Source organism: Rhinolophus ferrumequinum, chromosome 12 (genome assembly GCF_004115265.2).
Source record: "Rhinolophus ferrumequinum isolate MPI-CBG mRhiFer1 chromosome 12, mRhiFer1_v1.p, whole genome shotgun sequence".
NCBI lineage: Eukaryota > Metazoa > Chordata > Mammalia > Chiroptera > Rhinolophidae > Rhinolophus > Rhinolophus ferrumequinum.
In genome coordinates this window covers 55886551-55911177 of record NC_046295.1, presented here as the reverse complement: position 1 = coordinate 55911177, position 24627 = coordinate 55886551, and the positions used below count along the sequence as shown (strand labels likewise).

Below are 24627 nucleotides of genomic sequence, written 5' to 3'. Positions count from 1 at the left end.
ATGATGTATACCATGTATTCAAGGAAGTAGGAGAAAACGTGAGCATACTGAGACATGAAAGGTATTTTTTAAAAGATTGAATTCCTAGAGTTAAAAATGCAACTGAAGTGAAAAATGCACTGGATGGGATTATTAGCAAATGAAACAAGGCAGAGAAAAGATCAGTAAATTTAAAACCATAGCAATAGAAATAACCCAAAATAAAACACAGGGAAAAAAGATGGACAATAAATGAACAGAGTGTCCACTGAGTAGTCATGGGCCAACTGAAAGCAACATAGCACGTAGGTAACTAGACTCCCTAAAGGAGAAAAGACGACAGAAAAAAATATTTGAAAAATTAAGGCCAAAGTTTTTCCAAATCTGATAAAACCTATAAACCCATAGATACAAGAAATTCAAGGAATACTACAAACAAGAAAGATGAATAAAATTATATTAATGCACACCACAACAAAATTATTTAAAATAAGTGTGAGAGAGGAAAATCTTAAAAGTAGCTAGAGGAAAGAAAGACACCTGTGCATGCTGAAGTACAGAGGAACAAGGATAAGAATGACAAAAGACGTCTCATGAGAAAAATGCCAGAAGACAGAGAGTACTGAAAACAAATCTAAAACTCAACCTAGAATTCAATACCAAGAGAAAATATATTTTTAAAGCGAAGGCAAAAATGTTCTTTTTCAAACATAAAAAAATCTGCAGAATTCATCACCAGCAGACCTGTAGTACAAGAAATGTTAAAGGAAGCCTTTTAGGCTGATGAAAAAACGATACCAGATAGAAATCTGGTTCCACACAAAGGCATGAAAGAAGCACTGAATATGGTAAATATAGGTACATACAAAATGTGTCTTTTTCCTTAGTTTTAAAATCTCTTGGAAAGATAACACTATTTAAACAAAAATAACAATGTATTGTGGGATTAATAACATACATAGAAGCAAAATACATGACAATAACACTACAAAGACCCTAAGAGAGAGGAAATGGAAATATATTGTTTTAAGGTTCGTATACATGAAGTGATATATTAGGAAGGTAGAGTGTGATAAGTTAAAGATGAATACTCTGATACTCTGAACTATAAAGCAATCACTAAAAAAAAAAAGGTACAATTTATAAGCTAACGAAGAGAAAATACGGAATCATAAAAAATATGCAATTAGAAGGGAGCAAAAGAAGAAAAATGGGACAAATTGACAAAAATAGCAACATGGTAGATTTAAAGACAACCATGTGACAAATCTAGCCAGTGTAATAAGGTGAGGGGGATGGGGAAGAAGGCAGGGGAGGGAGAGAGAGAAGGAGAGAGAGAATACAATAGTTTGTCTTCATAGATAACATGATTATCTACATATTAGAAAATAGACCCCAACAGAAAAACTATGTAATACAAACAGATGGCACAAGATTGCCAGCCATAAACTGAGAGCTACTCATGTAATGAAGATAAATATTAATAATAATTAATAATAGTGTAGGTAAACGTGATTCACCTCACAGTGCCTACCAAATTATCAAAAATACAAACTCCAAAACAAACACAAAGGATAGAATCCCAGAAGTGCTGTAAATCTCCTAATGCATTAGAAACTATTCACTGACAGTGCCAACGCTGAGTATTCGGGTAGGCTAACTTACTTGTGAAGTAACCCGTTTTCAAGTATCAATCTTGCATTCAGGGGCATTTCAAATCTCAATCCTCACAATAATCCTATGAGGAAGATTTTAATCTCACCTTTACAACTCTCTAAAGACCATGGGCATTTGCAGCTTTCCCCTGACTGGTTATATCAGGGAATGTTAAATCTGTGAACTTGAAGATTCCATTTCAGTGCTGTGTGAAGATGGTGTGTTTATATTTGACTGGGGATGGCATCAATCAGGGCATGTTCCACAATAAGTAACTAACTTGAAATTTGAACAAAAAACAATGTTATAAAGGTGGGCAAATGGAATAGATAGTGCTAACAGATGTACGAAAGAAAGAAAAAGGATTCAACTCTATTTTTTTTCTTCCTTCTTCATTGAGAAAAATGATCTTCGAAAGAGAACAGTCTACAATAAACATGATTAAGAGGAAAATGAAAACCAAGAAAGAGTAATAACAAACCTAGATACTTCAAATGTGTCCAAGTCAACAGGCCCAGAGAAATTACATCAAGTGAACAAAAAGACCTTGCAAATGTGATCACAGAAACACTTTTGCTTATCTATGAGGAACTGTGAAGAATTGGAAAGGCTCCTAGAGACCAGCAAATATTGACCCAATTTTCACAAAAGAAAGTACCTTTAAGACACTGCAGACTGTCAATCTTTGGGAAAATTCTATACCAGATTATCAGAGAGATGGCTTGTGAGAACTTAGAGAAATGGTGACAGCATATCAGAGTACTCTGTCCCTTTCCTGTCCAACATTTTTTATCAATGCCTTGAAAACAAAGAATGCATAATTACCAAATTTGCAGATAACGTAAACTAGAAGGAATAATTACAAAAAGGAAAGATCACTATTCCACATGATAAGAAGAAATGTAACAATGATAAACGTAAAGCCTAACATTTAAATGAAAAAGAGCAACTGTACAAGAAATAGGTATTAATATGTTCTGGCCCAAGAGCTGAAGTGCATATACAAAAGTCCTATGGATTTTATTTAGTTGATTATAAAACAAATAAAAAAGCCAGCAAGACAAAGCAGCTTCTAAAACAACTGATGTAACCTTAGGCTGTAAACACGCATACATATATTCACTCTTTCAACACATTTTTATTAGAAGCACACTATGTTTCAAATACAAAATTAGAAGTTTAACACATTAACCAACATAGTAATCTCAAGAAAGTAACTTAACTACTCTAAGTCTGCTTCCCCACCTAAAAAAGGAAGGCAATAATAAGGCGAATGTATAAAGATGTTGTGAGGATTAAATGATATGCTATACAGAAGGTGCCAAAAAAATGTATATACATTTTAAGAAAGAAAAAAACTGTATTAAAATTGTAATAATATATACCAATAACAAAAGATGAATACAAGTCATGTGTATACATTTTTTTGGCACCCCCAGTATATAAAACCCCTAACATAGCACTCAAATAAAAACAATAGCTACTCCCTTTGCTATTAATATTTGCTCATTTGTCAAGTAAACTGTAGAAGAGATTAGTATCTTGGGTGGCAGCTGAACTAAATGACCTTATCTCTTATAACAAAATTCTAAGGAAAATAAGGAATAAAATAGTTCAGACTTCTTTCTACTTGCTACACAACGTTAAAACCAAATTAGGTTACACTATTAAACACTATTATTCCAAATCTTTGGAGAGGAGACAAAGCTTGAAGTGATTTAATACGTCTGAAAAAAATTACAAGAAGTAACTCCTTAAATTTTTAGTTAAGTTGGGGCCACTAACAAGCATTTCTAAACTGCACTGTTTTTACAAAATATCATTTTTGTACTATCTACTTGCACAGTGGCACTACAGAGATAGTTTAAAACAATGCTATATATAACTTGAAGCAATTAGGATGCTTTTGGTAGCAAGTAACAGAAAACTCAAAATTTAAAAATGGCTTTAATAATAAGGACATTTATCATCTCACATTAGATGGAGCCTAGAAGTAGGATGACAATTCGAGGGTAGCTGAGTTCAGAAGCTTAGAAGGTCGTCAAGCACCCAAATTCTTTCTGCTTTATTATCTTCAAAAGAGTTTTGAAGAGTTTTGTCCTCAGACTTGTCGCCTGCTGGCTATAGTTCTGGTTACAACAGGGAGACACAAGACCAGCAGAAGGACCGTTTCCTCCCATGTATATCTTTATAACAGTAGAAAAATCTTTTACAGAAATTTTCATATTCCAAACAGGCTTTTCCCTCAAGTCTCATTAGCCAGAACTATAGAATACATTATATTGTTCAGCTAACCAATGACACGAATGAAATTACCCCCATTACTCCCTTCATCAATCACCACCTGGGCTGGGACTTTCCTATCCTGAAACACAGAGGAAGGCAAATTGAATCAGGGTTCTGCCAGAAAAAAAAAGACTAGAGGTGGGGAAATGTGATTAAAAGATTGAAATAAACATTCTCAGACTAAAAAGAGAAATGGAAAAGGTTTTTGTTGTAATCACAAGTTAAAAATCAAATAAAAACAAATCAATAAATAAAAAATCCATAAGACTGATTATGTCTGATTTTGTACCATATAGTTCAGGCTTCATACTTCCTGACTAAGCCAAGCCACTCATTTTCACACTTATACATTGCCTCTTATTCTCTAAATATTTCCCATCTTATATCCTTAATTAATTGAACTGTAAACTTCTTGAGGATTAGAAACCTATTTTTTACATCATTTTCAGTGCTAATAATGCAAGAAACAATGAACACCAACACTTATGAAAAGCTGATATACATTTATTTCCTGTGATAAATAATTTCCCTCTTAGTAAACCTGTCAAATAGAACACATTTATCTCTATTCTTTTCCAAAATCCAACTAAAATGACAGTACAGAACTTTCAAAGGTATAAATTCACAAGAACAATGAGAATACAATGGAAGATATCAGTTGACAAGAAATTTTAACATTTTGGAAGCTGAAAGGATTATGCAGATGTTGCAACTGACTTAGCTGACCAGAGAAAGCTGAAAACTAAGGCTGCGGAAGGTGGGGAAGAGAGGCCGTAAGAAGCAAGCCAAGAAGCATAGCACTACTCCAAAAAAGACTCAGTAACCAGACAGAGGTGTGCCATGGGGCTAAAAGCAGCAGGACTGGTTTAAAGTTTATGTAAGGAACAGGTAGTCCACCAGATGCCCTCTCCACAGGCCCAAGCAATTGCACTGCCCCTATCACCAGAGAAGACCACACTTTAGAAGAGTATTTGGTGGTTCTGCATTAAAATAGATCCTCACCCGTTCACCCCTCCAGGTAATAAGGCCCCCACTACTACCTTGTAACTCATACACACACACACACACACACACACACACACACACACACACACACACACACACACACCTTCCAATTAACACTCTTAAATATCAACAGCTAACCAAGCAAAGCCTGTAATTCTGTAGGCTACCACAAAAAAGGAAAAGGAAGAAAGGGAGGGAGAAAGGGAGAGAGGAGAGAGGGAGAGAAAGAAAGAGAGAGAGAGAGAGAGAGAAATAAATGAAAAGAAAATAAAGTAAAAAGGGAAAACAGGGAAAACAGACAAGCTAAAGAAAACAAAAAAATAATAATACCACCATAGAGAGAGACGATATGATACTGTATCCATGAAACAAGAACAGGCGTCGTCTCTTTAAAAGAATAAAGAGAAAGAGAGAGAATTGAGAGAAAAAAGGAGAACATAGAAGAAATACACTGGTTATTTAACCTTAACGGAAACGTGGATGTGAGAGATAGAGCTGGAGCTGCCATTTTATATGTAATAGAAACAAGCTGAGCATCAGACAGCAAGTTAAAAAGAGCCTGGGTCTTTAACGACTGTTGAGCTGCCTAGACCATCTCCATAAATGAAAGATTAAAAATGAAAGCAAAAAACCAAAAAAACCTCTGTGTTGTTTCATACACTGTTTTGGGGTTTTCTGCCACACGCACTTCAACCACATACTAATTAATACAGTACATGCTACACAATAAGTTTTCCCTCAACCCCCTACAATGTGAAACAAAGAAAATGAAGTTCCACATTTACTATCTTGTTGTTCCTACTCACTATGCTTAAGTCTATCCTACATTAGCCAAGAAAGCTGAATGCTAACACTTCAAATTTCAGGATTACGTTCTAATCACGTCTATCTTGTGTAATAACGTGTAATGCTGAAGGACCTATGGAACATAGCCCCAGGTGTCCACAACACACTGCTCTCATTGTTTTCGGATGTTGCAGAATCACTCCACTAAGGCTTACCTTCAATTTCCCTTCAGTCTGACTTTCTTCTTTGAAATTCATATTGGATGACTGATGGCTAACATAATAAATATTTTATCTTTCTACACCCTTCCCCCAGGAAGACTATGCCTTTCTGACAGTGAGGCATCGTTAGACACCTGGAGTGCAAACGTAGTTCTTAACTCTTTTGTCCACAGTGAACACTGCTGCTTTTAAATGCTTTTACATTGCCACAAACTATGTATTAAAATATGCTATTCATTCTTATATAGATAAAAAGTCACTTTCATAACTAATGAGAAATCCTAGAGACTGTAGAATAATCAAGAATATGGAATAAAACATAGATCAGTATGAGTTTCACTGGTTAGTTTCAGACAATATCACCTATACGGTAAATTGTAATTATTCTGATATTGACTAACATTTCCACAATAAGTAAAAATTTCACCAAATGCTAAATGAAAACTGTTCCAGCAAAGAAAGATCAACATAATCCTAGAATAATTTTCTTATGAAGTCTGGCACAACTAACCAAATCAGTAATAGATCCATTCCTGTCCCATGCGCCTTTCTCTCTGACTTTGCCATTGACGATCGTTTGGATGGTACATGTAATTAGGTTCTGAGGGTAACGACAGCAGGCACTTTCATGTAAAATGAATGTAAGAAAAAAGAAATCTAAAACATGCCAAACCTCAAAGGTAAAATAGGATAATAAAGGAAAGAAATGGTGTCAGCAGACCACGGTCTACCTATTTCTGCCTTTCAGAATCAATTCTGCCAAATTCTTGTCACCTTTGTAACTGAGTACTTCAAAATGAGGTCAGGACTTTGACACACCTCCAAAGTGTGTCAAACCTCCAACCCGGATCTGATCAATCAAACGTAAACAACTCTATTTTCATACTGTTAGAGTGCTAAAAGAACAAGCCCTCCTCATTCATCCAAGCATGGAACCCTTTAATTTGTTTTTGGTCATGACCAGAATAACCAGTTTACCAGACAACTCCTCCATCTTTAAAAGTCACAGTACTTATTGTTTATAGATAAAGAAGAAAGAAACTAAGAAATGACAAAATATTAATCTTGAATGCTAATACCTTCATATTTGCACTGAAATTTTCATCATAATATTCTTGGCACTTTTTATAGTTTTTAAAAATACTTAAACACTAGGGTGACAGATGCTATCTATGGGAGAAAAAATGTTTGATATTCTTTTTACTTGTATAAGGTAGTCAGTTGAGGATGATAAATATTGTTTATATTGAAAGGCTTAATGATCACTTCCACACCCCGTCCCCCTACCGCCCCAGAAAAAAAAAAAATCAGTGAAGGGCCACACAGATTAAAACTGATACTGAGAGAGGTTTTTTTTTTTGAAGGAGCAAATACCACTGACCTGTCCCACAGCAAACAAAACAATATAACCTATCAAAATCAATGCTCAGTACTCAGTAAGCCTGATGTTCCCATAAATGGCATAACCATTCCACCAGACCCTGGCCAGTCCAGGCTCTGCAACCTCCACCATAGTCCCTGAGACTAGTTCTTCCCTCTTCCTGGTTCCTAAACTGACCTCTAGGCAGTATTTCTCAATGTTGGGCTTTCCTCAAAGGGAAGCAGTGAAAGTGGGAAATTCCCTCACATCACACAATGATTTGCCTCTTTAATCTACATGCACCTGAAGAGGATCGGAGTTACTGATAGACACACACTCAAGGTTCAAAACACTTGCCATCGGGTGAATGAAGTTAACGTAGCCCCTTAGCCAAAGTTCGCCGCCTCCACACTATGGTACACTATGAAACAGTTTGCGTTTTAATTATTAACTGCCTAATACATCAGTATGTACAACTAGAAAAATGTAGATTCTATTCTTATATCCTTTCCTAAAAAAAGGAATGAGAGGTGTATTTGTAGAACAGAAAAACCAGATTTAAAAAAAAATGAATAATATTGCTAAATCAGTAGGAGCTAGATGTTGCAGCAAAGCCTCTTATCTAATATTCTGAATTTAGCTAAAATGTACAACAAATGTAAATCAGAATATGTAACTGGATTTTTTGTGTGTGGTAGAAAATGGAAAAACTTACCTTCTCAATATTTATCTGGTGCTTTCTTAACCTCTCCAGGTCTGTTGGGATTACTATTTTAATAAATTTATGGATAGCTGGTTCCAGACGGCGTAATTTCACTTTTTCTTCATCTTCAGACATCCTAAAAAAGTGTTATGTCACTTCTACTTGCAACAACTGTCTTCTCTCCTCATATAGAAAAACCTAAAAGGGAAATATTTAAGAATTTTTTAAATGAGTTCTTACTACTTTTAAAAGCCAATTATTAGGTAATTTTATAATTTATTCTAAATATGTATTCAACTTAATGCTGAACTTGAATGACTTGTTTTTTAAGAAACATTTTATTTTAAAACCTTTTTTCTCTACAAAAGTAATGTATGTTCACTTTAGAATGTTTAAAATATGAAAAGGAGAATAAAATAAAATCAACAATCATCTGCTCACCCACAGTTAACTACACTTTCCATGTTTTTTTCTCCTATCCCCTCCTCTTTCCATTTTGATGTATGTCTTTCCACGTCATTTTTTACATAAGGATGTATGCATGCATGTATATAAATACCTTTTTGTAAAAACTAGGAATATACTGCCCAAGTTTTCATTTCCAAATGTATCTGGGATATTGAATAACCTTTTTGAAAAAGGTGTCAAATGGCAAAATTGGAAGAAAAAATTTCATTCTTATCATTTCTGTTTGTATCAAAATTTCTAATATCATAATGTATCTATGTAATTACATACTGTAAGTATACCACAGCATCCAACTCTTCTAATTGATGTCCTTTAAATTAACTCTTCCCTTTTTCACCAAGTGATTAGCATTGTCTACAACTAATACAAATAACCACTGGCACAGCTAAAATAAGATCCCAGGATTCCTTAGAGTACAATCAAATGTTCTAATTCACCAGTAGTTTTCTACCAGTGATCCAGGAATTCCAAGGGTATGCCTTTGGGGCCAGGATCAGAGAGGGCAGGGATTAGAAAGTGAGGCTCTAGGACCCCACTTGCTCCAACCGGAGAAAATTTACTTATATCTATTTCATAAATTTGAGCTTATTAGAATTTGTATAAATAAAGGGCTCCACTGCTTAACCATGCTTGAAAACCACTGCTGTGCACCATGGTTTCATGCCATCTTATTAGACACAACCTCCTCCATATTTAAAGAAAAAATTAAGTTGACCATGTTAATCTCATTGGGTTATGGTGTCGTAGACCAGGGTCCATAGAGATAGGGGTTCACAAAAAGACTTTGTGGATTCACTGAATCTTTATGAAAACTTATGAATGCGTTTTTTAGTTATTTTAGAGGACCCCAGTCCATTGCTTTCGTGAGATTATCAAAGAGGATCTATCATTCCAGAAACATTACGAACTATTACTATAAATCATGTTCTGTTTCTCTTCTTTCTTTCACATTTGAAAATTTTTATTTCCACACCATAAGTTTATTTACAAATATATCTAGTATGTAGAGTTCAACAGTTTGATCCATTTTTCATAGTGACTGCACCTCTTAAAATGCTCCTCTTCATATCTATTTCATGGATTAAGTAAAACAACCTTATTTCTTAAGCAGTTGGTGTCTTACTATAAAGAAAGGTGTGGCAAATCCAGATCCAAAGTACATAGTCATCATAGCAAGCAACCACCCCTTGTTTTCCTTTGAAAATGGCACATTTTTCCCTGGGCCCTCCTCATAGCGGCTCCTACGAACCACAGAGGTTGTCAACCTCCCAACACAGTAGCGCTGTTGGGAGGCCGGCGAAAGGCGCAGAGACCGAAAACAGATGACATGCCGGGACCACACCAAGTGCTCCTTTTTTCTCGATCTTGTTCCCCTGCGACAGATGAAAATCTTGAAGTGTTGGTTATACAGACTATCTCATCTTCTTGTAATTTGGATTTTATGTTTGATCTAAGCTCAAAAGCAAAAAAAAAAAAAAAAAAAAAAAAAAAATCTCCATTCACCAAAAATGGAGTCCTACAGTAAGTAGTGCATGGGAATTGGAGATACATAGAGAAGTTAATTGCCAAAAGTTAGTCCTCAGACCCAACAAAACAGGAAAATTCATAGCGAAGGGACTAGAAATAATAAAGTAATCTAAGAGGAAAATAAAAATAGGTACATTTTAGACTATTCAAAGATATAAAGGAAGAAATAGAATCTTTTAAAAAATTGGACAATTTTATGAAACAGTAATAGGCCAATCTAAAAATAAACCAAATTAAAATTCTACTTAAAAAAATCCTACTCAAACACCTAAAAAGATGGGTAAACAGTAAACTGTAACTGAAGAGAGAATTATTTGTTGGAAGGTATCAGAACACAGAGGACTAAAAGATACAAAATATAAAAAGAAGATAAGGGACATAAAGGATAAAATGAGAAGCTCAATAACAAATAGAAGTCCCATAGAGAAAAAAAAAGTGGTGAAAAGGCATTATTCAAAGAGAATATGCTGAGAATTTATAGGACCTCAAATTGAAAATGCGCATAAGCCCCAAGTAGCATAAATAAAAAAACAAATTTACCTGAACACATAGAACTGTAGAATATCAAGGACAAAGAAAAAAATCTTAAAAAAGCAAACCAGGGATAAAAGACAGATAAACTAAAACAAAAGCAGCAAACTTTTCATCAAAGCAAGACACCAAAAGACAGGAACAGCTTCAAAGTGCTGAGGGAACTGGTAAATACCCAGGTAAATTATTATTCAGAAATGAAGGCAAAATAATAATTTTCACATATATAAAGACTGAGTTTATTACCAAGCCCCTCATTAAAAGAATTACTAAAACACATACTTTAACAACAAAGAAAATAAACCCAAAAGAGTGGAATGGCAAGTAGCAACAAATATACTGTTATTAGGTGAATAAATGAATAAATGAATGAATAAGCAAAGAAAAAAAGGATTTATTTTGAATAATCTAAGAATAATAATGTCTTTATTTAAATTATTTTTCTATAATGCATCTTTTTATAACACAGAGTATTACATTTCATAGATGTTACATAATTTAACTAATCATCTACTGTTAGATAGTTAGGCTGTTTCTAATTTTCTACCATTATACGCTATGCCACAGTGTAATTACCCTCCTTATACATAAATCCATAATACATCTATAATTATTTCCGGAAATCGAATTAGTAGGTATACACAAGTAGGACTTTTGATAACAAATGTACTAAAAAAATGTTGTGCCTATTTACAATTCCCACTAGCAATACATCAAAATGTCCATTTATCCATATTCCAACCAATACTTGGTATTATCATTTTTATTAAACATTCTACTGGTGACAAAATGGTGTCTCATTACTCATTATTGTTTTATTTTGCAATTCTTAAATTATTAATAGGATTGATTTATTAGCCATTTACATTTCTTCTTTCCTGAATTGCCAGCTTGTGTAAAGTGTCTGTTTTACTACAAGGTGTATCTTTTTCTTATTATATTTAACATATAATAGACTCATAAATTGTAAATTATTTGTCTAACATTAATGTTTTCCAGTTTATCACACTGCTTCTTGTGTTTTATTCTACTATGCAGAGTAAATACTATAGGAATGTATCTTTATACCTATCACTATTCCTATCAAAATGTTTTTAAACATCCCTGGTGCCCAACAGATGCTGATGAAACTAAAATGTTTCTTCACACGTCCCTTCTTCACCATTTCTAATCCTATCACTCTAGCCAAACAGCACAGTATGTATAGCACACTACAAGTGTCCTAATTGGCCTGCCTTTAGACATTTTGCCTTCTCCAATTTTTCCCCAGATTACCAAATTACTATATATCTAAAACACTAACTGTAACATGCTCCTGCTCTGAACGAAAACTTTTGCGAGTTCCCTATTATTTTAACAAGAAAAGACAATGTTCATAAGTAGATCCGCCTAATTTATTATCACCCAATCTCTATTTTTGGCTTTGCAATGATGTTCCCTCTTTCTAGATCCTCTTTTCTATCCCATCTGCCTCTAAACTTTATGTATCATTTGAAACATAATTCAAATGATTCTGTCTTCTCTTCCACTAATGTTTATAATACTTAACAATCTCCAGTTACTGGATATTTGGCTTGTTTTCAAGGTTGCCCTATGCTGATTAGCTTTCTTTTTTGAGTTCCAATAGTGGTATTTCCAGGTCAGAGTTATGCATGATTCTGCCCCTCAGCTTTCCATGTGCAAGAAAAACCTATGGCCTCATAAGGACCATCTCTCAGGGAAGCCATTCTGCCCCCAGAACCTTCCAACTTGTTTTCCAACTCTTGGTCTCCTTCCAGCTAGTATTTTTTCTTCTCTCCAGCATTTCCATTTTTATGAAATTATAACAAAATGCCTATATAAAACTAAGAAGAGAACATAACATTCAAATAATTGCCTAAATCATGATGCTGTTGAAATACAAAGTTGTCCAGCAGTAGCTCTGATGATAAAATAGCTCAAATAATGTTTGTAAACTGTTAAGGGAAGGTCTTAATTCAATATACAAATGTGATTTAAAAGTGCAATTGAATAATAAATGAAAGTGTATTTAGGCATTTCTTGATTTTTCAGTCAGAAAATTGGAACATATTTATGATATAATTAAAACACAAAAAAACAAAAAATACATTTACATCAACATCAAACTATGTAACTATGCCTATGAAAAAGACAAGAGAAAATACACAAAAATGCCCAATTTCTCAAACTTCTGTAGAGCTGTGTTACTTTTAAAATTTTTTTAAAAAGTGTAATGGAATATCTGGGGTGATAGAATTGTTCTGCATCATGACAGTGGTAATGGATACACAACTATATGTATTCATCAAAACTCACAGAACTGTATACCACAGAGCGAATTTTTATAAATTATAAAACAAAAACAACTACAGTATGTGGGAAAACCCAAATGGAATAAAAACTATAAAAAATAAAATTAACTGTATTATAAATGAATAGCATAATCATACTGAAAGAAGGGATGGAAGAGAATAATCTAGGTAACTTTACAAAACTGTATTTAAACTGGATACTACAAAGCTAAAAAGGATTACACAAAACTATACCATACTCTAGTCAGTAAATTTGTTTCTCCTAGAAGTATGGGTTAGAAATACTCAAATTATGTGTATTACTGGATCGAACAAATAAGAAAATATTTTGTAGAACACAAAAACCAGGTTTCTGTCAAAGAAAGAAGTTACAAATAAGGGACAAGAAAAGAATGAACCCTGTGGTGTTAGCGTCAGAGGTATCAGAATAAACTTTTTTTAAAAAAAACATAAACTATATATATGTGTGTGTGTCTGTGTTATTATATATGTGTGTGTATATATATATATATACACACTCAGGTATATATATAGAATATATATATTCTTTCTGTATAGATGTACAGATGTATGTCTATACAAATATAAAAATAAATGTGTATGCATGAATATGCGTGTGTGTGTGTGTGTATACATATACACACTGATATATATGCACATGCCAGCCATTAGAAGCAATGATACCTCAGTAGCAATGAGCATATCTAGCCCCTAGATCTTGGTGTTTAAACGCCATTCTCCGAAAAAAGAAACCAGGGGTCCTTGGTGACTGGTCCCAGGGACGGTCCCATAAGCCTGGAGCATCTTATGGTGCCAGAAAGGAGGGAAGTTCTCAAAAGAGGATGGGGGTTGTCAAAAGGGCACAGGAAGCAACTGAAAAAATTCCCAATGGCCAAAGCTGGAACAACTGAGCCATAAAAGAAGTAACAAAAGGGTAGGATAATACCAAATAGAAAAATAAAAGAGTCCATACTGATAAATAACTGAATAAATAAATGAGAAGAGATAGCTCTTCCTTACAGAACATTAATAAATGAAGAAATGAGAGAAACAAAGTCACCATCAGACCATCACAGTAATAATTACTGAAGGCAAGATCCATCAATGGATGCTAAAATTAGCAAGTGAAAATTTAAGGAGAAACAGGATATTTGCACAATTTAAAAGTTCTCACCCAAGATATCGATTAATTACAAAGGGAAAAATAGTAACTTTACATTAGAGAATCCCAGGAGACACCGTCTTAACTAAGCCATTAATAATTGAATGCAGTGTGTCATGTCAGGCACCCCTCAAATGATTAAGTGAGAAGGGCACATACATACCTGTGGTATCAAGAGATTGCATAACCTTAATCAAATCATAAAAAAAAAACCAAAAACCTAATTGAGGGACAGTACAAAATAACTGACCAGGACCCTTCAAAAGTGTGAAGGTCATAAAAGACCAGTACTGAGGAGCTGTCAAATTGGAGCTCCTCAGTCTTGGTCTTGGAGGAGACTAAGGAGCCATGCCAACTAAATGCAATGATGAGTCTTAGATTGGACCCTGGAACAGAAAGTTACTACTAAAAAAAAAAAAAAAAAAAAAAAAAAAAAAAAAAAAAGATGAAATCTGAAAATTGGTAGTTTATTGTATTGTACGGATGTTAATTTCTTACTTTTGATAATTGTACCAGTCGTATCAGGTGTTAACATTAAAGGAGGCTGTAGAGGACTCTGTATTACTTTTCTAACTTTTCTGTAATGTCAAATTATTTCAAAATAGTCTTTTTGTAATGTATGGATTGATGTTTCACATAACCCAGGGCAAACATTTAGAACTGAAATCATATTCACCACACTAACACCTGGGAGGAAGGGTTTCCAGATGTTACAGACTTTACCATTTAGCACTTGCAACTATTATCAGCTGAGTACCATAATATTCATGTTTCTCGTGAGAAAAAAGTACTGGGAAGTTAACTAAATTACTTAAGAGGTTATTGATAACTGAAAAGCCCCATTCCTCAGAAAAAGTCCAAAATCGCTGAAACACCCCTACACTCACCCAAAAGTAATGAACACCTTCCATCGGCTTAGAGATCCCACATTTCTCCACAGTGGTGGCACCGAATTTCCTCAGACACGTCACCCCGTGTTTCTGACTGGGGGGCCAGGGTATTGACTTTGGAAAAAAAGGCCTTTAGTCCTACTATAAGGTCTCTCTCCTCTCTGAGCCTCGGATTGCGAATTTACAAAAGGAGGGAGTTAGATGTGGGACCGTCTGTGAACCACCTCCCAGTCTGACTGACAAGGGGCTCCGATCTCTTGCTCCTGGTCCACTCCACACCACTCCTGAGCCTCGCGTCACCCCCTTGCAGTGTCACCCACGGCGCACCTAGGCCACACACAACAAACGCCCCCCACCAGAGATCGGATGGGCGGGCTCGTCTCCGGAGAACCCCGGCGATCTAAGGCCTACAGTGCGTCACAGGCAAGGCTGACGCCAGGAACGTTTCCACCCCGCGACCCCGGGAGGCCATCACGCTCGTCCTGTCGGCCGCCTCCCTATGCCCGCTTCGGACAGTGCTTCCAAAAACGAAACTGCCACTTCTTGGAGCCGGGAGGAGCCCCAACGGCGCTCGCACTTCCGATCTGATGCCCCTCTTTCCCGCAGGGGGGGGCCTCTCCCGCGGGCCGGGCCCACGATGCGGGTCAGGCTCTGACGACCCTACGGCGGCCTCCCGCGAGCCCCTTACCTCCCGCCGGGGCGCTCGAGGGTGGTCGGTGCGTAGGGCGCAGGCGCGGGAGCGACAGGGCGGGGAGTCGCATTGGGCCGGCCGGGCTAGGCCACGCCCCCACCCGCCGCGTCCGGGCAACGAGAGGTGTGGCCCACGCGCAGGTGAGTACAAACGCGGGCGAGAATCTTTTTAAAAAGTGGTGTTGGTTTATGTAGTGGGGTGGTGACACTCGAGCCAGTAGGAAGGAGACACACAAAGGCTCTTTCGTCAGTTTGTTGACTGTGAAGTATGAGAGAATTCACATTTGTATAGCCCTCTACATTCTGCAAAGTTTTTGTCCCTTTTCCCCTGTTCTCCCAGGAACTTTATTGACTGGGCTGACCCTGTGTTCTTAGCTCCTTACACATGTGGAAACTGAAGCTCAAAAAAGTTGTGGCTTCTTCCTCTCGCCACTGCTCCCAGAAAGAAAAGAAAAAACAAAACCTGAGGGGGAGCCGGTACAAGTCTTAACTATAACAGGCGCAGAAATTGAAGCTCAGAAAAGTTTGATAACCGCCCCCCCAAAAAACAAGTTGAGCCCTTAATGCCAATGTCCTTATTCCAATTTTATAGCTAATGACACTGAGGTTCAACAAAGATTTTTTTTCAGTGACTCAGTCCAGTGCAGCCAATAAGTGGCAAGAGTTGGAACTCCAGCTGGATTTGCTAATTTCCATCGCAAGTTCTTCCAGTTATACCTGCTACCACCAATGAACAAGCAGATTAGCTGGCTTTGAAGCCCTGTCCAGGTTACAGGTCCTTCACTTTGGATGGCCTAACTTCCAGACCCGGCCTTTTTAACACATGTTTGTCAATGTTCAGATGACTTGCTTAGATGTATCCACTGATGGTATTGTCCTCAGAAGGAATAAGGATATTCAAGCCATAGCTAAGGAAACTCAGTTCTTAGGATCTTCCGGTGGAGTGGGAGTAGAGGTAGAAATTGTGGACCAAGGAAGATTAGAGGCCTGTAAGAAAGCCTTGAAAGGCAATTTCTAAAATAAAGCACAAAATCTAAGAAATTTGGATTTTCTTTGTGGGTATAATAAATACCGGTGTTTGTTTTTTACTCTAGGAATGAGGAGCTTATAAAATTTCAATTCTAAGGAGAAAAATTAAATTATTTGACGATGCCATGTGAAAATGTTTTTTTATTCAATGGTCAGTTAAACATTATCTTTTGAAGTAAAGGTCATTCAAGATAAGTTCTGAAAAAGTTATCTCAAGTACAATAGAGAAGCATAGCCCTCAAAGGTTGTAAATTTGAACCTAGCCTTCCAAGTTATTAAAGCTATGTTTGCTGTAAGTTAGGTGTGTCAAGGTAGCAAGATAGAATTTGTAATCTCACAGTTTGTTAGCTTGATTTGTAATCTTTAAATATGTAAACATTTGGTATATAGACCTCTTTTTGTACTCTTGCTCTGGGCCCTGAAATTGTTAGGAACAGGCCCAATACTACTAGCCAACATTTTCCTGAGGTCCTAACTGAACCAGGAAAGCCAAACGCGCGTGTGTGTGTACACACACACACACACACACACACACATATATGTTCAGGTATTATGATTGCTTATTGAAACAAGTTCAAAAAGTGTCCAGAGAAATACCTTTCCTAAGCAACAATTGCCAATTTAAAAATGTAGTGGGCAAAAAGATCACTTTCAAAAATAGCACAATCAAGTTTGTGTTTATAGGGAATCACAGGACCTATTTGAAGAATACAGAATACTAGCTAAATGGGGTGGGAGCAGAGGAAGGGATTACAAAGGGGCATGAGGAAACTTCCAGAGTGATGGATGTGTTCATTATCATGATTGTGGTACTAGTTACATGGGTGTATGCATGTCAAAACTTACCAAATTGTACACTGTAAATAAGTGTATATGTGTTTATTGTATGTCATTACACCTGAATAAAACTGTTTCTTGAGGAAAGGTATATATTATGATAAACTTACAGTTCTTGGAACAGACTAAGAGAAAAATATGTATTATCTCTATGAATTAAGAAATACTTTTTCCAGTATCATAGAGTAAGTATATGGAGAACCTGAGAATCAAATTCAGATTTGCTTCTCAGATAATATAGACCTTTAAGTTGTCGTCCCAGCCCATCCCTTCTCTGGGAACTGTTTCTCCACACCAGATCTGCATGCTATCAGTTAATGAGCCCCTGGCAGCCGTTTTGTACAGGCATGAATCCACACTCCAGGCCATTGAATTGTTCCAGGAGCAGACACCTGACTCAATCTGGAACAATAAAATACCTTTCCAGGAATTTGGGGTTGGGGATAGGACTCTAGCTTTAGTCGGGATGGTTTCTTGAGTGGAAAAGATGCTCACAGCAGAGCTCTTGGTGGCCGTGTTTTTTCACTCCATAGGCTGGTGAATCAGAGGAAGCCATGCTGCTCATACATCCTGTTTAGAAGTGTGGAGAGATGAGTATATGTATATCCTAGTCATGGTATTAAAAACAAGGTGTTCCTTTAGGTCATGTTCAAAAACATTAAAAGCCACTAGGTTCACTAGTTTCTTTCTCTAGCCATGAATTATTGCAATATCTATTGTAGTTCTGAATGCATTCTATTTCTTTGTGCATTTTATCATTCCAACCATCTTGTGAACTGAGATGAAGAAAGATTAAAAATAAAGTGATAACAGTGGTTACCCTGGGAATGGGATTAACTGGGAAAGGGCATGAAGTAGCTTTCTGGGGTGTTGGAAATGTTCTATATATTGATCTGGTGTGATTTCATGTGTGAAAATTCATCGAGCTGTACAGCTAGGATTTGTGTACTTCATGTAAGTTATACCACAGTGAGAAAGGAAAATAAAGAACTAGCAATTGTTGATTTAAAACAAACAAAACACCTTTCTAAACAAGGAATAGATACTTCCTTAATATTATTTCTCTCTATTACCTCTGTCTGAAATAGTGGTGAAATAGCAGCAGTGATCTCTACCTTTGTTAAAGCCCTTCACCCCTTTGGAAATATAATCAAAAGCCACGCAAGAGATAGAGAGAAAGGGGACGGAGGGGAGAATGACTGGATGCAGAAAAAGGAAACAGAGTTTGCAGCACATTCAAATTCCTGATTCCAGTTTATTCTCAAGGTTTAACTGCATCCAACACTTACATCTGGTTATACCCCAAAACTTTCTAAACCCCACCATTCCCAACCCCACTTTTTGTTAATTGCTTAAACTAGTTCCGGGGGTCTACTTTTAATCAAGAGAATTCTGTTGTAGACACAAAAATCCCACTTATTTCTACTCTTATAACATCTTAAAATTATATGTAGTGTTCACTGACTGTAGTACTTAATCCTCTCCACTTTTTGCTTTGCTGTCCCCCCGCTACCACCACCACCACCACACACACACACACACACACACACCATCATTGTCACCATTGCTGTCACCATCACCGTCACCATCACCATCACCATCACCAGTCTGTTCATATAAGGTTATAAAGACCTTATATCAAACCAAAAGGAGTAAACTCTGCAGGCAGTCAGTAACTAGAATTCTCCACTCATCAACCATTCACCACATAGGAATTTGATAATCATTTTACATGTAGAGTAGCTTAAATGCTCAGACATATGCCTACAGACTCCTACCCCCACCTTTTGTTCTTTTAATTACCTTAATTATTCTCAAAACGTAGTGTGCCCGAGAATTATTGCATAAGGTAGTATTTCTAAAACCAATGCTTAATGGACCTTGTGAGCAATATAACAATTTTCAGGGGCAATTTTGACTCTATAAAAATTTTTTTGCTTTATTCACTGACTTGAATTCCTCATACCCACACCCCTCACCCTCCAACTTACCCTCAAAAGATGCAACTGTACACTATGCTTTCAATTAAAACACAGTAAACATACTTAGCATTACAATTACTTTTGCATCAGCCTAATAAATGATATTTAAACTTTGGCAATTTACAAAACACCTTGAATTTTGTAGTAGCTTAGTTATTATGAATGTCAGTAATATCACATGATAGATATACAGTCATGCAAATAGATAGACATTCCAATGGGTCCAACCTTGCTTTCTAGCTTTATTTCCTATTACATTTGGCCCTCCGTGTCTGTGAGTACATAACAGCTTCTCAACCCCTGTGCTTGAATGTGTTACAGGTGTGTGGAGAGATTAACTTCCCCAGCTCCCAGTGTAACTAGACCAGTGGCAAAGGCTGAGAGCAGCTTTCTCTCTTAGTTCTGCTTTACAAATATCATTTTCTATTTGTGCCATGATAGGGAAAAGGTTGAAAAGCACTGGAGGCGGCAACAAAACACATACCAACTTACTGGAATAAAATGTAGACAGTAATGCGTCAAAAAAACATCAGATTGTAAAATAGGTGTTTGGAGGAAGGAGGCATTAAATCTAGAAAATCTAGAAATAGGGGTGGACATGGAAAGATGAGTTGGATTTGGATGTGCAGAGAGGGAGAGGCAATTGGTGGAGAATATTCCAGGTGAAAGGCACAGGGTAGGATTGGAGAAAAGATTGGGATGAAGAATACTGAGGAGTTCAATTTGGTTGGAGCGGAGGAGGTGTGAAGGGGAATAAGTTATCCCTTGGGATCCATGGGGGTGAATGGTCACAGGACCCCTCATGAATACCAAAATCTGTGTGTGCTCAAGTCCCTTATGTAAAATGGCATAATATTTGCATATAACCTATGCACATCCTCTTGTATACTATAAATCATCTCTAGATTACTTATAACACCTAAAACAATGTAAATGCTATGTAAACAATTGTTATACTGTATTGTTTGGGGGAATAATGACAAGAAAAAAGTCTATACATGTTTAGTACAGACACAACCATCGTAGGCCTAACTACATAGTACATATCATCAACAAAATATAACATTTTCCCCCAAAATATTTTTGATCTGCAGTTGGTTGAACCTACAGATGCAGAACCCATAGATACAGAAGGCCAACTGTAATTGAGTAAATGACAAAATACTCTAAGTTTGCTTTTACAGAATTCTAAGGGCCTCCTGTTTCAGCTCTGACATGTAAAGAACTTGAAAGTTGTCCCTCGTATCCTTAGAAGAAAAAAGCTAAACAAACTTTAAAACAGTTACTTTTCCTGGACTCTTCAGAGAATTGAGATTGCAGGTCAAACCATCCCCCTTACCTCCCCCCACACACCCAAAATCTGAAGAGACAGGCAAATCAGAGAATCACAGCCAGGATCACCTGACCAGAAGTAGAAGTCCCTGGAGCCTTAAGCTGGTAGGAACATTTAAATAGTAACATTGACAAATTGTTGGAGGTGGAGTATTGTCTAGTGTGAGAGTGAGAAACTCCTCTTAGGGAGACCCTACACTTCCTTGGATTTTACCTCCAGGAAGCTCACCAGATTCTCAAGGTAAAGAGCCAAGAAAAAAATCCTCATGTTTCTGGTAGAGGATGGGAAAAGAAACCATTTTGAAATATACCAGAGCCTTCTCCATAACGAAGGCCTACTCAGCAGGAGAAAAGACTTAGTGAGAGGTTTGGGGGGGGGGAGAAGGGCATTACCCAACTGCAGCACCCCCCTACCCTTGCAGTCCCTCTTAAGGAGGGAAAAGCTGAGAAACACTTGTGAAGGTCACAGCCCAAGAACACAGGCGCACTAAAGACTGAAAGTTAATCATAGGATTATAAAATGCTTCCCCTCTCCTTATACCTTACCACCACATCCACAGGGCTCCAGTAAAATAATGGCTTACAGCTGAAAGAGTTGCAAGGTCCAATCTCTATATAAGAAGGAGTTTTGGGAGAAATCCAAAGACAACAAAGACGCTAGAGGAAATGGAAGCCTCTGATACCTACTGGTACCGCAAACATGAAACACAATCCAGCTCCTAAACAGATTAATGTAAAACCTTACCTTAAATGCTTAATCACCTCAGTTTTCACTACCAGATATATTATATTTGGTTTTCAACAAAAATTACAAGGCCTATTAACAGGCAAGAAAAGTAATAGTCTACAGAGACAAAGCAAGGATCAAAACCAGACTCAGATATGGCAAAGATTTTGTAATTATCAGTCAAAGAATTTAAAATAACTATGAATGATATGCTCAGGGGTCTAATGAAAAAAGTTGAGAATGTGCAAGAACAGTTGGGTAATGTAACCAGAGAGGTGGAAACTCTTAAGAAAAAAATCAGAAGGAAATGCCAGGAATGAAAAACATTGTAATGAAGATGAGGAATGCTTTTGATGGACTTGTCAGTAAACTGGACATGGTCCCAAGGAAAAAATCAGTGAGCTTGAAGATATATCAATAGAAAATTTCCAAATTAAAATGCAAAGGGGAAAAAAATGAAGAAAAAAAATCAGAACAGAATATGTAAGAACTGGCACAATTTCAAAAGATGTAACATATACATAATTGGAACACCAGAAGGAGAGGAGAAAGAGAATGGAATGGAAGAAATATTGTAAGTAATAATGGCCAAGAATTTTCCAAAGTTAATGACAGACACCAAACCACAGATGCAGGAAGCTCAGAAGAAACCACACAAGAGAAATGCCCAAAAATCTACACCTAGCTATATCGTATTCAAACTAAAAAGACCCGAAGACAATGAGAAAATCTTGAAAGAAGCAAGAGGAAAAGCATCACCTTTCCTATAGAGGAAGAAAGATGAAAATTACATCAGAAACCATGCAAACAAGAAGAGAGCGGAGTGAAATATTTAAAGTGTTGGTAAAAACAACAACAACAACAACAAAACACAAACTTGGAATTTAATATCCAGCAAAATTATCCTTTAAAAGTGAAGGCACTCAGGATGGCTGGTTAGCTCAGTTGGTTAAAGCATGGTGCTGATAACACCAAGGTTGCCGGTTTGATCCCCACATGAGCCACTGTGAGCTGCGCCCTCCTTAAAAAAATGGGGTGGGGGATGGAGAAAGATATACCATGCTAATTAATACTAATCAAAAGAAAGTGGGAGTAGCTATATTAATTTCAGACAAAGCAGACTTCAGAACAGGAAAATTGTCAGGGATAAAGAGGGGCACATTGCATAATAATAAAGGGGTTAAATTATCCAAGAAGACATAACTATCCTTAATGTGTATGAGCCTAACAACAGAGCTTCAAAATATGTGAGGCAAAAACCAATAGAACTTCAAGGAGAAATGTCAGAGTGCCTTGCAAATAGGATATGAGAGCAACAGTGCAAAAATTAAGTTCATGAAAGTTACCATTTTTTCCAAGGGCAGCAGGATTGTTATAGAAGAGCTAAAAAAGTATAGCAATAGAGCAAAATGATTTCCAAGATACCAAATCTTTCTAGATTTCTGTTGAAGAAGCTGCCGGAACTCTCTTTTATAGGATTGTAGAATCTGCCCTCAATCCTTTGACAACTAACACTCTCACCAGTAAACCTTTTAATCCCCCAACTAATGAAATGTATTTCAGGAATTGGAAATCAACAGAATTCACAATGAGCCCCAACCTCCCTCTTCTCAGCCCATCAAACCCCCAAATTCCATTGTCATACCCCCAAGGGGATTTTTTTCCTTTCTGTAGGCCTCACTGGATTGTAGGTGCTTTTTGAGTGATACTTATGTTTCCACTAGCCAAAGGCATATTAACTTTAATATTTCTTTGGCAGATTATTACCAAAGAAAGAACTATTGCTTGCTATATGGAAATAAATTGATAGGTTCAACAACTGTCACTTTTTTAAGATAAGTAAACACATCAGAAGAGAAATGTTTCAAGCCTGAGCAAATGGCTTTAAATATGGAAATTTTTTTTCTAAATCCCTATGCTCAAACATTAAAGGACATAATTGCTAAGTTTGAATCTTTCCAACATCTGGTAGATGCTTTCCCATTCAGCCAGTAAGTCTACACTGCAACATGCCAGCCACTGTGCTGAGTCCTGGTGATTGAAAGTTTAAAAAGATCCCATTCCTGTCCTCTAGGGACTCACAATGTGGAAGGAAAGACAGACATCTCAATAAATACATTTTACAAGCACTATTATTAGCTATCCCTGCAGAAGTGCTGTATAGAAAGAGGCACAGAGAAGGTGATTTCAGAGTTTGACCAATAGATAGGAGTCGTCAAAGAAGGGAGGAAAGAGCATTCTGAACAGAGAACATATGTAAACAGCACAAAGAATGCAACAGAGGTGCGTTCAGATTCCTAAAAGTAGTGGGCATTCAGCAGAGAACAGGTTGCCAGAGCGCAGGATGAGTAACTACCTCAGATGCATTTATCCAAGTTCATGTTGATCATGTTCCCATTTGTTTCAGATCTGGTTATGCACTATTGAGTTTTAAACCTTTGTTGTGGCCCACTCCATCTAAGACACGTGTCATGCAGACTCATACACCTATCTATTCCTCACGGGGGCTTCTGAGGCTCTCCAAGTTTTCATTTAAATTTACAGCATCATAGCCCACCATTTTTTGAAGTTCCACCAGGTTCCTATAACTTCCTACCATCCCATCCACTTCCTTACTCCTATGCCTTTGCTCAAGCTATGCCTCTCTATGGAATGCTTTTTGCCTCCTTTTCATTGATCAAAATTTTATTTTTCCCTGAAGACCCATCTCAAATCCCTTCTGTCCCCCCATACCTTTCCTTATTTCCCCAGCCTGTGCTCCCACGTACCTCAATTTAATTTTGCTCTGCAGTGCAGTCCTTCACATATCTGTTTTTTCCAACTAGAGCAGAAACTTGTTGAGGGCACAGGCAACTTGTGTTATTTATTGTGTGTTCCCAGCCCATGGCCTGGAATGTGGAGCTTGATAAATATCTCTTTTGAATGACATGTTGTCTCATCACCTTTGTGATCTCATTGGTCCCTTCTCTAGTTTCACAACTGAGTTGCTCCAGCTGGGCAAACCTTCTGAAGCTCAGTTTGTCACTGAGGGTGAGATCAGAGGAGGAATAAGAACACCACCAGAGGCATAGATTCGCAACGCTGATGGCACAACGAAGCCACTTGGGGACCTTTTAAAAAATATAGTTGCCTAGTCCTCACCTT

At 36.9% G+C, this 24627-nt stretch overlaps 1 protein-coding gene across 4 annotated transcripts in view; it reads right to left on the bottom strand.

The window, feature by feature from the left end:
- The window catches only part of STX17 (syntaxin 17), a 62618-nt gene extending 38285 nt beyond the window's left edge, over nucleotides 1-24333 (bottom strand). Inside the window, exons 1-2 of one of the 4 annotated variants that reach the window (XM_033122607.1) lie at nucleotides 24252-24333; nucleotides 8009-8194 (exon numbers count right to left, since the gene is read on the bottom strand). In XM_033122607.1, coding sequence (XP_032978498.1) covers nucleotides 8009-8131 — 123 coding nt within the window. In that variant the 5' untranslated portion in view covers nucleotides 8132-8194; nucleotides 24252-24333. The other 3 variants (XM_033122605.1, XM_033122606.1, XM_033122608.1) reach the window with 3 other exon arrangements.
- Between the last annotated feature and the right edge of the window lie 294 nt (nucleotides 24334-24627).